This window comes from Nothoprocta perdicaria, unplaced genomic scaffold (genome assembly GCF_003342845.1).
Source record: "Nothoprocta perdicaria isolate Ctin4 unplaced genomic scaffold, notPer1 scaffold_2, whole genome shotgun sequence".
Lineage (NCBI taxonomy): Eukaryota > Metazoa > Chordata > Aves > Tinamiformes > Tinamidae > Nothoprocta > Nothoprocta perdicaria.
The window spans coordinates 5,240,274-5,251,736 of record NW_020455204.1 but is presented as its reverse complement, the minus strand read 5'-3'; the positions used below and the strand labels follow the sequence as shown (position 1 = coordinate 5,251,736).

Genomic DNA, 11,463 nt, shown 5'->3' with positions numbered 1-11,463 from the left:
GAGCGCGCTGCGCCGGGGCGGCCCGGCGGGAACGGGAACGGGAGCGGGAGCGGCGCGCGGCCGGACCGGCACCGCCACCGGCACCATCCCCCCGCCCCGGCGCGTAGGTACCGCGGCCGCGCCGCACGGCACGCGGGACGGCGCCGCTCACAGGGCGCTGGTCCCTCTGCCCGCACGCGGCCCCGCAGCCGCCGGCGGGGTCTGCCCTGGCCGCGGTGAACAGCGGTCACCTGGGGGAGCGCGCGGGTGCGTGGCGGGGTCCCTCTTCATTCCCTAACCCCCCGCTGAGCGCTCTCGTGCCCCTTGCAGCCTCTCCCCATGGCTGAGGAGGTGAGGGCGGCCGTCGCTGGGCAGCCCAAGAGGCCGCCGAGCAGCCCCGAGGAGCCCGCGCGGCCGGAGGAAAACGGGCACCTGCCCAAGCGGCTGAGGAGCCGGGCCGSTGAGGAGGACGCGGAGGAGCAGGCCAAGAAATGGCCCAAAAGGAAGATCGTGCTCTTGATGGCCTATTCAGGGAAAGGCTACCACGGGATGCAGGTAGGTGGTCTGGTCAAACAGTGCAGCTTTCTGCACTTCTTAGAGCTTGTCAGGTCTGCAGGTGTACTCWGAGTGGTTGAGAAGCAGCCGTGGCTTCAGAAGGCTGGGCAGGTGGAATCCAAGTGAAGAATAACCGATTAATTGCATGTTTCTGAGGTCTGATTCTAGTGGATCTGCCTTCATATTAAAGCATCAACACAGATTTTCGAGAAAACCTGTGCTGTTGACAAGGCTCTGGAGGAGGCYGAAAGCACCAGCTCTGCAGCCTGTCAAAGGCTGAAGTGCTGTTTCATGATCCTCTTTGGATTATTCGTCTAGTTTCTGGTTCGAGCTTTGCCTTTCAGAGCTGTTGGACAGAGTTTGCYTTAGGTTAGGCCTCAGGCATTGTGGCATTATGCAAAGTGCCCAGATTCTAGAGAACTGAGCTGCATATTTCAACGAAACAAATCCTTATTTGTATTGTTTTCTCTTAAACATTTAAACTTGTGCTTGAAGCCATAGCAAGGGCTCCTTTTCTGATGCCTTGGCTTACAGCAGCTTAGAAACTGTCGAACTGATGCAAGGCTGTTATGTTTGCATGGGGAGGAAAGGGGATGTTGCACTGGCAGCCCCGGCGCGATGCCGGCCACGCAGCGGGATCACGCTGCTCCATCTGCTGCTCTGCTCCGCAAACTGCAAGCTCCACACACGCTCCTCTAAAACCTCCGTGGAATAATTGGTGGTAGTTCAACATAGACAAGGGACGGGTCTTCCATGTTTATGCAGCAAAGTAGATTTCTTCAGCTGCAGTAAACCTTTAGCTTGTGGCTGTATGTGTGTGTTTTAGGGCACTTTCAGTTGAATGGTGTGTGCTGGAGGGGGTGGTGCTTGGCAGCATTGCAGTTGTACATTTATGTCAAAATCCATCGAAGTTTAGTGCAGAAGATCCTGGAGAATGTTGCAGTCTGAATCTTGGAAGAGCTCAGGCGAACTGAACAAAAGAATTAAATGAACCTCTAGGAGCACAATTCCCGTTTGCTAGATTGGGAGCAGCAGTGGTTAGTGTCCAGGCTGCAYACTGGAGCAGTGTATCAGTGGGGCTGTTTCGTGCACAAAGGTGAGTGAAAAAACAACAACAAAAATGCATTGCAGAAGTATTCCGCAGGAAAGTTAAAAATGCATTTTTACTTCCAATAATATAGTAAAAGTTAAATGAGAATGTAGATGTTTTATTAGCCATCTCAGGTGAAATGTGGTTAACTTTGTTAGAGAATGGCAGCACTTTTAGGATTTGTAAAACATGATSGTAAAGAATCTTGTAACAATGTAACATTGTTCAGTGCTGGTCTTTAGGAACGTTACTTAGTTATTACTTGTTCTATTTCTTTTATTATTATGTCTTTCCTTTTCTTGTAGAGAAATGTGGGATCCTCGCAGTTCAAGACAATTGAAGATGACTTAGTATCTGCCCTTGTTCAATCAGGCTGCATTCCAGAAAATCATGGGGAAGATATGAAGAAAATGTCTTTCCAGAGATGTGCTCGAACRGATAAGGTGTGCTGGTTGGTAGATGTTATTCAGAATGGATGTTATGTGAAAATTCTTCTTTTATCTAGTATTAAAGATAAGTACAAATAACTATCTAGAAAGCTAGAAAACGCCCTAGAAAGATGCAGGACACTGTCTGGATAATGTTGGTAAAGTTGGTGCTTTGTGTTCTAGCTGTGTTTGCATTTCTATCACATTCATCTGTTTCTGCCCCCCAGCCTGCTGCTGCTTCTCTCAGTGGGTGCTGCCTGGTTGGTGTGGAGCTTGAGAACTTAAAGCTGCATCTCAGTCATCCTTAAAGCTGCCGCAGTGGGGTTCTAGCCCTGAAATTCATGGCTGATTTTACATATAAATAATTTATTTTCAGCTCTTGCTTAAATACAGTGAGATGTCATGAAAGGAAGTGAAATATTTTATTGTCTGAGGCAAAGGTGTGGTATGTCTACAGTGCTAGCACATTAAATCATACTCATCTGAAGGATAATGGGTATGTTTTGTGGTTGAAATGTGGAACTGAGAAAGGAGCCTGTACATGGCTTTGCTGCTGGCTTCTCTGTGGCTTAGGCAAATCTGTGGTTCTAGGTCAACTTTGTTTCAGATATGGGGTGGGGAAACACCACTGTGCAAAGGTGAAGTTGAAGAGTAATCTAACTTGCATTTCTGCATTTGGCCTTGTCTTTGTCTCACTTCTGCCTGAAAGGATTAGTGGGGATAAAAAGGGATTAAACTCATTCCTCAGCTATTTCAATTCTGCAGGTGCTGCTCTAGAGCTTCCAAAGCACATAATTAATTACCTCTGTGTGTTCTGTGGTTTTTATAGGGTGTATCTGCAGCTGGACAGATTGTGTCACTGAAAGTCAGACTAATAGATGATGTCTTAGAAAAGATCAATAACCATCTTCCTTCTCACATCAGAATTCTGGGTAAGGATACTGGAACAGGCAAAGGAAGTGCCTTTAAAGAGGCACTCTCTCCCACAGAAGATCACTCTTCTGTCATTGTAATTTTAACCTAAATCAATATATTTCTGTTATTTTAAAATTAGCGTYGTATAAAATCTTTTGTTGTGTTATTATTTTTAAAATATAATTGCATTCAGGTTGTAACCTACTGTTTCAAATCTTTACTTTTAAAATCAGGGCTGAAGAGAGTCACCGGAGGATTCAACTCCAAGAACAAATGTGATGCTAGAACCTACTCTTACATGCTGCCAACATTTGCCTTTGCCCATAAAGACCATGATGTGCAAGAGGAGACTTATCGCCTGAATAAAGAGACTCTTGAAAAAGTGAACAAACTGCTCGCTTGCTACAAAGGAACACACAATTTCCACAACTTTACGTCTCAGAAGGGACCCAAGGACCCCAGTGCCAAGCGATACATAATGGAAATGTACTGTGGAGAGCCATTTGTAAGGGAAAACGTAGAATTTGCAGTGATCCAAGTAAAAGGTCAGAGCTTCATGATGCACCAAATAAGGAAGATGATTGGACTGGTGATAGCAATTGTGAAAGGTTATGCTGAGGAGTCCATCATAGCACGCAGCTGGGAGGAGGAGAAAGTAGATGTCCCCAAAGCTCCAGGACTTGGGCTGGTCCTGGAAAGGGTGCACTTTGAGAAGTACAACAGGCGTTTTGGAAATGATGGGCTGCACGAGCCACTCGAGTGGAAGGAGGAGGAGGAGAAGATTGCTGTTTTCAAAGAGCAGTACATCTATCCTACTATTATCAACACGGAAAGGGAGGAGAAATCCATGATGAACTGGCTGAGCACGCTTTCCATTCATGACTTCAACTCTTCTGCAGTTGGGATGCAAACTAACAACAAAACCTCAAAGGTAACAACCATTGGAGCAATTGGCTTTTCAAAGGGAAGCTGTCAACTTAAAATGGTTCTTCCCTTAATAACATTTTTGTTTTCTGTGGAAGATGACAGTTACCTGGATCCTGAAATGTGTTTTATCTTTTTAGTCTCTATGCACTTGATGTCAGTGGAAACAACTATACAAAATATGTGGTTTTTTGTTTGTTTTGTTTTGTGCTTTTTTTTTTTCTCCCAGCATTTYGTATGGGGCAATTGAGGGAGGAGGAAAGAATTTTCTAAAACACAGGCTTGCAGAATCACAAGTTGACAACACAAATTGTGGATACATAACTAACTTTCGCAATTGTGAATGTGTTAATTACTAGTTAATGTGTTTAACTGCTGTTCTCAGTTCTAGCACTAATTTTAAAATTTAATGAAGCCTTTAAAAATAGTTTTGTCTAGAGAATGGTCCTGTTTCAACATGTAAAATAAAGTTTACATCCCAAAGATTACAACCAAAAGTTTACAGTCTTGGTTGAATAGCCCAAGCAGAAACTTCTTGGGATTATTTTTGTACTTCTGGTCATTGTTTTTCTGCATTGTAATGCTCTATGAGAATGCTCATGACAAGAGGTAAAACTCTTGTAAAATGACACATTAGTTTGAAATGGGACCCAAAGAGATCGTGTGGCACAGACAGCACTTAACCTGGCTCAGGTGTCTTGATGATGAAGTTGACAAGGCTTACTGCAAAACTCCAAAATCTGGATTTAGATGATGTAATAAATGTAGCTTTTGAACGACTTTCAAGGAAGAAAAAGCACCTGCAAGTCTCTTGCCTGCACTTGTTTTGAGTATCAGCAATTTACGCTGTTAGCCAATTCTGAGTTTCTCATATGCTGCAAGCTATAAACATAATTGAAAAGAGACTTTTGCTGGTGAGTGTWATCCAGTGTACAAGGCCTGCTGCAAATAACTTCTTACCATTACACAGGTTTATTACATTAGATGGCTATGAAGTTAGGATCTTGCTCCATTTTCTTAAACTTCCGAATAGTGTAAGAGACAGTGTGTTTGATTTATATGGACAGTCACCAGAAATAAATACTGACAATCCATTTTCCTTTTTGCTTTACAGAACAGTGATTTCGAAGGCAGTGATGGTTGTGATGATGATTCTGAGTGAGCCAAGAAGTGGCTGCATCTGGGACCCTTACATCTTGCAATTTGCTTTGTTTAAGAAAAAAAATAGTGGCCTTTAAAAATCCAAGAATGCAGTAAAGCAGAGGTTTGCATGCATGAAGAACAGATGCCCAGGAGAAGTCAGGTGGGGAAAACTGCAGAAGAAAAAGTAGAAGCTGCTGCTTATACCACTCATTCGTTTGACTGGAATACTTGAAAATAATGTAATGAAAAACATGCTTTCGAAAAGAATCTTGTATTGCAAGAAATCTTAATTGTTATTTGCATAGGTTTTATTACATATTTGCCTGGAAAATAGTATTTTAAATATGTATAATCCCTACATGCAGATGGAGTAAAACATTTTAAATATACATTTTTGTTAGTATTAAGCAGTTTTGACTCCCAAGATTTTTGGGGAATTTTACTAGTGTTTAGAGATCAGGTTCATTAAATGTAGGGGAAAAAAAGTTCTTATTTTTCCATGACATCGATGACTTTCTTGTGGGATAAATATGCATGCGTTAGCATTCCTTATCATGTCAATGATTCTGAATTCTGCTGCCATGGAATGAGTTTTTCCATACTTTTTAAATCTTTGCAGTCTTAAAAAAAAATTAAGATTTCTTACTCAGAGTTCTTTATTTTCAAAAGTGAACTGAAACATTTTTAAGACCTAGTGTTTTATCTGGAAGATGTCTTCGTCGAAATACTGTCTTTCTACGTAGTAGACCATGAAGGTGTGCAGCCATGAAGATTCGTGTTGCCTATGGTGGATTGCTCAATGTCTTTTTTCTAGTTTGCTTCGGATTTTGGTGGAAGCCATCTAGCCATCTGCTAGACTTTGGGGTTGAATGGTTCATATTTTCTTTGGGCTGCATTGAATTTGTGTGAATTTTCACTTCCCAGGAAGCTGCTCAGAATAGAGGAATTTGTGCAGTGGTGTGGGAAGCATGTGTCTAAGGAGCGTGTTCCTCCTCCTTTGGTTTTGTGCATTCTGGGCATCTGTGCACTTCCAAATTCTTGCTCTGCTTCTGTCAACTCTGCCTTGAGTCCTGGTTCTTGGTTACTACTCTGAGGAGGAAAAAAGGAATGACATTTGCAGCCCTTCTGCCCTCCCGAACCAGAGAACACCTTGGAAGGGGATGAGAGTGAAACAAGTCTCTCCAGGTCTGATAACCAGCCCCTCTGAGGGTTGTATGGAGACGTGCTCCACTCCATAAAATGTTCTGCTCATGGTCTGTGACACCTTCCTAGGCAGAAGGGCCGCGGTGCCTTCTCACCTGTCCACACAAGCACAGCTGTCCTGTCGCCTCAGGACACATCTCAGCACTCAGTGCCTCTGATGTGAACCAAACCCTGTGGCCCTTGCTGAATATTGTAGTTCAGGTCAACTTCTCGCTCCTTGAACAGAAATCAATGAATAAAGGCCTCCAAGTTTTCTGGCTCTTTGTCAGAGCAGACTGTTTAGAAAGGATTGGCTTGATGTTTCTTCAGGGTTTTAGTATAGAAACATAAATTTGAAGGGGAGGCCCTGCTGTATGTGTGTCAGTCAGGCTGTAGGAGTTACCGGCTGCTCCAGATTGAGCCGTTTGCTCTTCAAAACTTTGTGTCCCTCTCAATTTGAGCAAAATATCTTTGCTCCTCACAAACCCTCCAAAGTGACACCTATGTTGCTGTTGAAATCGATGGGAATTTCTGCCTATAATCTTTGGAGAAAGCAAAATAAACATAAATGGCTATTTCTTATATTTTACTATGTGTATGTTTTATTTTGTGGGCATTATTAACATGGAGTTAATAAAGGGGGGGCCAAGAGGCGCGGGACTTCCCGCGCATGCGCCGTCCCTGCCACAGCGGCGCCCCCGCGCGGCTCCGCGGTGGTATCGCCCGCGATGCGGGGGGGGCCTCCCCGCTCTCCCGCCTTGGGCGGTCCCTGCCCTGGCCCCGCCGCCGAGCCCGCACGGAGAACACAGGTTTCCCTCACAGAAAATACTCGTGCTCTCTSTGACTCGATTTTTTGCTTCGCGAATTAAATTTTTCTACTTGCGTTTTTTTTTTTTCCTTCTTTCCCCTCCCCTGAAATATCTTTGGCGCTCGTTTGCTTTTTAATTTTCTTGCCGTCACASAACTTACGGAATAAATCTTATTCTCATTGCTCTCATTTGTTGTTCTCAGTCATTAACTTGAYGGATTCGGTTCTGCCTGAAAGACCCCGTGGGCACCTTCCTCCATCCCAGGGATTGCCACATCCCACCTGGATTTCCTGAGCTGACTCCTGCAGGAGGGAGGGAAGAACACCACAATCAGCGGGCAGGTATCTGCAAGATAAATCTTTTAATAGCAGCATCCCTTTCCTTGGGGAAATACCCTAGAATTATTTTGAATTATTATTCAAAATAATATTTGAAATAAGAATTATTTCGGGTTATGTCAGGTAGCGGTCCTTAATTTAACAGCCCTGTTTGGGGGCAGGTAAAAGGAAATATGAGCACGTGCAGGAATGTGATCATTCCAACCAGCACACGTCTGTGCATGGAGACTCCTGTCACCCCGTGCATGTCTCTGCAGTGGCCTTTAATGATTCCGTCACTGTTAAAATTAGCAAGCATTTCAATTACAGCGAGAGAGCTTGATTACCGCTAGGTTATTTTTAAATGTCACAGGGAAGCCTGGAGAACACGGTGCAATGGCAGCGCTCTGCGGGCTGATGGTGTTCCACACTAAGCGGTAATTGCTCTCGGTAATCTCTTCTTTCTATGTTTAATTATATCTAATTGTTTCAGAAGATGAAAGGGAGCATAAACAGTGTTTGAAAAATACAGGATGAAAAGCAGTAGTCTGCATTTATAATTTAKGCAGTTGTGATTGTTTCATAACTTTTGTCTGAACTTACTCCTTAAATTATTTAGGAGATGAATATCCTGGTTTATGTTTTCCTTCACTTAATATCCTTTGTTTGTATTTCCAGTGAATTTCATCTTGTAGTGGTGTTTACTCAGGCATTAAACTAATGCCTTAATATTGACACTGCGTGTTTCACATGTTATCTCACCTCATTTCCATTTGAAATGGAGTGCTTAGTTGACAAATACTAAATATCCTCATACTGTAATATTGTAAATCTGTGAAATTAAATTGCTTTCCTTCATTAAAAAAAAAAAAAGTCTTAACTGCCTTCCTGGACAAATTAGTTTTTTAATGAGACATTGGATGACTTAATCACTGTGTCTAGATCATTATCTACTCTTTGGTGTCCAGCTCAAGTGAAATATTAACCTTTTGAATGACAGGGTATGCTAAATTGTCATGAACAGTGTATAGTTTACCAGGTTACTGACTGCATATCTATTTGCTGAAATAGAAGACACTTTTTGATTTGYTATAGGGGACTCTCCAAAGGTAGTTTGAAGGTCCCATTTTATTGCCAGCAGGCATAGAATAGGAAAGCAGTTTTATTCATTAAAATATCAAACCTTACATCCATCCTTATATCACAGATACGTTATTCTGTTCTTCAACTCTTAGGTTACTTACTTCTTCTTTCATATTCATTCATGGCAATTATTATTTACATAGTTATTCTACTTTATTTTCAAGCATGACGTATCTTTATGTGTGTGTTTGTGTGAATTCTTACAAAAGCAATGGCAGGGGTAAGCAAGAGGGAGAATTATCTTTGTAGCTTTAGGGATAGAGGCATTTTTCTCTTGCTCTCTTCTGATAATGAGTGTTTTTACCTTTATCTTGTGTTGTCATAAAACTTTACTAATCACTCAGCTACATTAAGCCAAATTCTTCATATTTCGGGTCATATACCCACTTCATTACTGTTAGCTATTTCTTGAGTAGTTAACAGCCCAAGCTGCTACAAATTAGAATGAAATAAGACTTTAATATATTATAACTTCCTCTCATTAATATAACAATGAAATGAAGGGCTTCAAATTTAATCTAAAAGAACAGATATTTTCCAATTTCCACCCACTGGAGCAGATAGTAAGGCTTAATTTTCTACAATTTCTAGACACCCAATTGGTGCAGCATGAATCAGGTAATGAGTCAAAAAATTGATAAAACTGAGCTAACGTTGTTATCTGACTTGATCTCTGTATGCAGAACTGTTAAGTTCTTATTTCATAAACAGGCAAGATGAAGGCTGTGGTGTTGGTTTAGGAGCTGAAAGCAAGAGGAACATTGTGTGCTGATTTGGATGGACATGATTCCAGCGCTTCCGGTACCGGAGCTTTTCTATTTTATCACATAACAGTGAAAGAGGGCGATGCTCAAAGTTGTCTGTTACCTGGTGAGWGGATTTCTTACTCAGATTAATAGCAAACAGACACTAGCAGGAGTGAAAATGCCAGAGGGAAGTTATTTATTTGAGTCTCTAATCTAATTAGAGATTAATTAATCTATTAATCCAATAAGCCTATTTGTTATATAAGCAAAATGCATATGTAGCTATAGCACAGGACACGCCTATGTACAAAATACRTCAGTTATATTGATATTTGAGGTGACATCCAGGATATTTTCAAGAGGTATGCCATAAGTTATTGTACGTTTGAATAATTTATGCTTGAATGATTTTTTCTTTTATAAGAACATTTTACTAATTGCTTTTGTTTTCTCTGTGCTAGGTACACTGCTAAATACTTGAACTGTAGTTGTGTTTTTGTGTTGGCACTTCCTCAGCCTTACTCCAGGGGCTTTTATTTCTGTATAGTGCCCTGGCATTGCCTGAGGATAAATTGAAAATATGCTCATTTCCCTCCCCAGTAAGATTCTCCATATCCTTTGGGGCCTATGCGCTGAGCAAACATTAACAATATAGTTAAACTGTCCTTTGATTTCAAATACCGTTGTCGTGCTTTCTGTCAGATGCAGTGTAAAACCTAACTTGGAAGACATTGCCTTTAGGCCACTCGCATCAGCACAGTAGGAGGTATCCAATTTAGTCAATAGACAAGAAAATGATGATGATGATGATGATGATGAAGCATGAACAGAATGTAATAAACCAATCAGGTGTGCCCAGGCACTGAACCCAATGTTGTTACTGTAGATTTCTGGATTTTGGTCTGGTCAATTGCCCTATAAATCATACGTAAATGATTTTAATGGTGCATAAAATCATTTTCAGTTATGCACACCTATAATGTAGGCTCTCAGATACCTTCCTAATCTATGTCAAGCTTGCCTATGTTTTAAGGTAATAAGAAAGCATCTTTTCTTTAAAAGAAAATTATTCAAGACTTGTATTGTTGTGAAGTTGTAATGAAGTTGTTTGTCTCTCCATTTTAGGAGAAGGAAAGATAGCCTTTTTTAAGTGATTTTATTTGTTGTGCAGGTTTATAAGTGGTAATTCTGTGAAGAGATGCCCCTGAGGAAAGGTATTAGTATTTGCGTCAAGAAATGGCTGCTGAACAGATGAGAAACAAAAAAATGGAGCAAAATCAATGTCAACTTACAGGGAGAAACGCAGGTGAGAATAAAAAATGCAGACTATAATTACCAATTTGACAGATGAATTCGGTTGATTCCTGAAATTGTATGCAGAGATGTATGTTCTTTAATAAATCCCGTAGATGAATGTAAACACAGATTCATGTGCACTCATGTTGCCTGTTTGGCTTAATTGAGACTGCCTGTGTAGGCCTCTGAGCAAACAAGATMGGATTTTGTGTAATAGGAGTAATTGGCTTTATCTGAGTTGATGTCACTGGTGATAGAGTTCCCCAACATAGCTTAGGTCAGGTAACTTTTCTTTTACTTCATGTTTTGCTATTGAAAACAACTTTCTTAMATCTTTCAGTAAGTTATCATTGCTCACTTTTAAATTTAATGAAGCTAAACRAAGAAGATGGGAGAAGTCTCTCAGCCTCTGCTCTTTAGAAAAGTTAATTCTCTAGATGGAGCATTATTTAAATATAAAGATTTGCTGTTGTTTTGTAAACCATCGCTTCCCTTTCACCTTGGACGCATGGACGCTCCTTGCTCCCTGCTAATAACCGGAGTTGATGTCTCTCTAGGTTTAATCACAAGAGGCTCCGGGAGGGCGACCCCGATGACCAGAGCGCAGTGACCGAAGGGGACGTGTCCATCCCCAGTGTCCRTCCCCAGTGTCCRTCCCCAGTGTCCGTCCAAGCCCCGCTGGCCGCAGGTGAACGACACCGCCTGGGGACACTGACAGCCCTGTCGGCTCGCGTTTGCCAACAGCAAAATAAAGCCCGCGGCCCTGTGCTGTGGCAGTGAAAGCCGAGCGTCGCTGCAGTGTGTTGGGTAGCGCGGGGGGGCGGCAGCCGGCCGGCCGCCTCGGTGCGGGGGTGCTGCGGCCGGCCCCGTGTTTCCCTCCGCGGGGCTCGAGCCGGCGCCGCCGCTGCCCCCGCGCTGAGGCGGCGGCGCCACCAC

At 42.4% G+C, this 11,463-nt stretch overlaps 1 protein-coding gene, 1 long non-coding RNA gene and 1 other non-coding gene across 5 annotated transcripts; all 3 read left to right on the top strand.

Moving 5' to 3' along the window:
• The first annotated feature begins 306 nt into the window (after window positions 1–306).
• Window positions 307–5,635, top strand: PUS1 (pseudouridylate synthase 1). The gene is made up of 5 exons (XM_026037770.1): window positions 307–534; window positions 1,930–2,067; window positions 2,882–2,984; window positions 3,201–3,898; window positions 5,006–5,635. The coding sequence occupies exons 1-5, from the start codon at window positions 319–321 to the stop codon at window positions 5,051–5,053; spliced, it is 1,203 nt and encodes a 400-aa protein (XP_025893555.1). The 5' UTR covers window positions 307–318; the 3' UTR covers window positions 5,054–5,635.
• Window positions 5,636–7,161: 1,526 nt separating this feature from the next.
• Window positions 7,162–11,126, top strand: LOC112946006. 3 transcript variants are annotated; one of them, XR_003249115.1, is made up of 4 exons: window positions 7,162–7,366; window positions 9,197–9,286; window positions 10,403–10,537; window positions 11,085–11,126. It is a non-coding gene; the product is annotated as an uncharacterized LOC112946006 (long non-coding RNA). The 3 variants fall into 3 exon arrangements; XR_003249113.1 differs by lacking the exon at window positions 7,162–7,366 and adding an exon at window positions 7,741–7,792; XR_003249114.1 differs by lacking the exon at window positions 7,162–7,366 and adding an exon at window positions 7,741–7,792 and having other exon boundaries at window positions 9,197–9,355.
• Window positions 9,739–9,876, top strand: LOC112946093. The gene has a single exon (XR_003249147.1). It is a non-coding gene; the product is annotated as a small nucleolar RNA SNORA49 (small nucleolar RNA).
• Window positions 11,127–11,463: the final 337 nt, after the last annotated feature.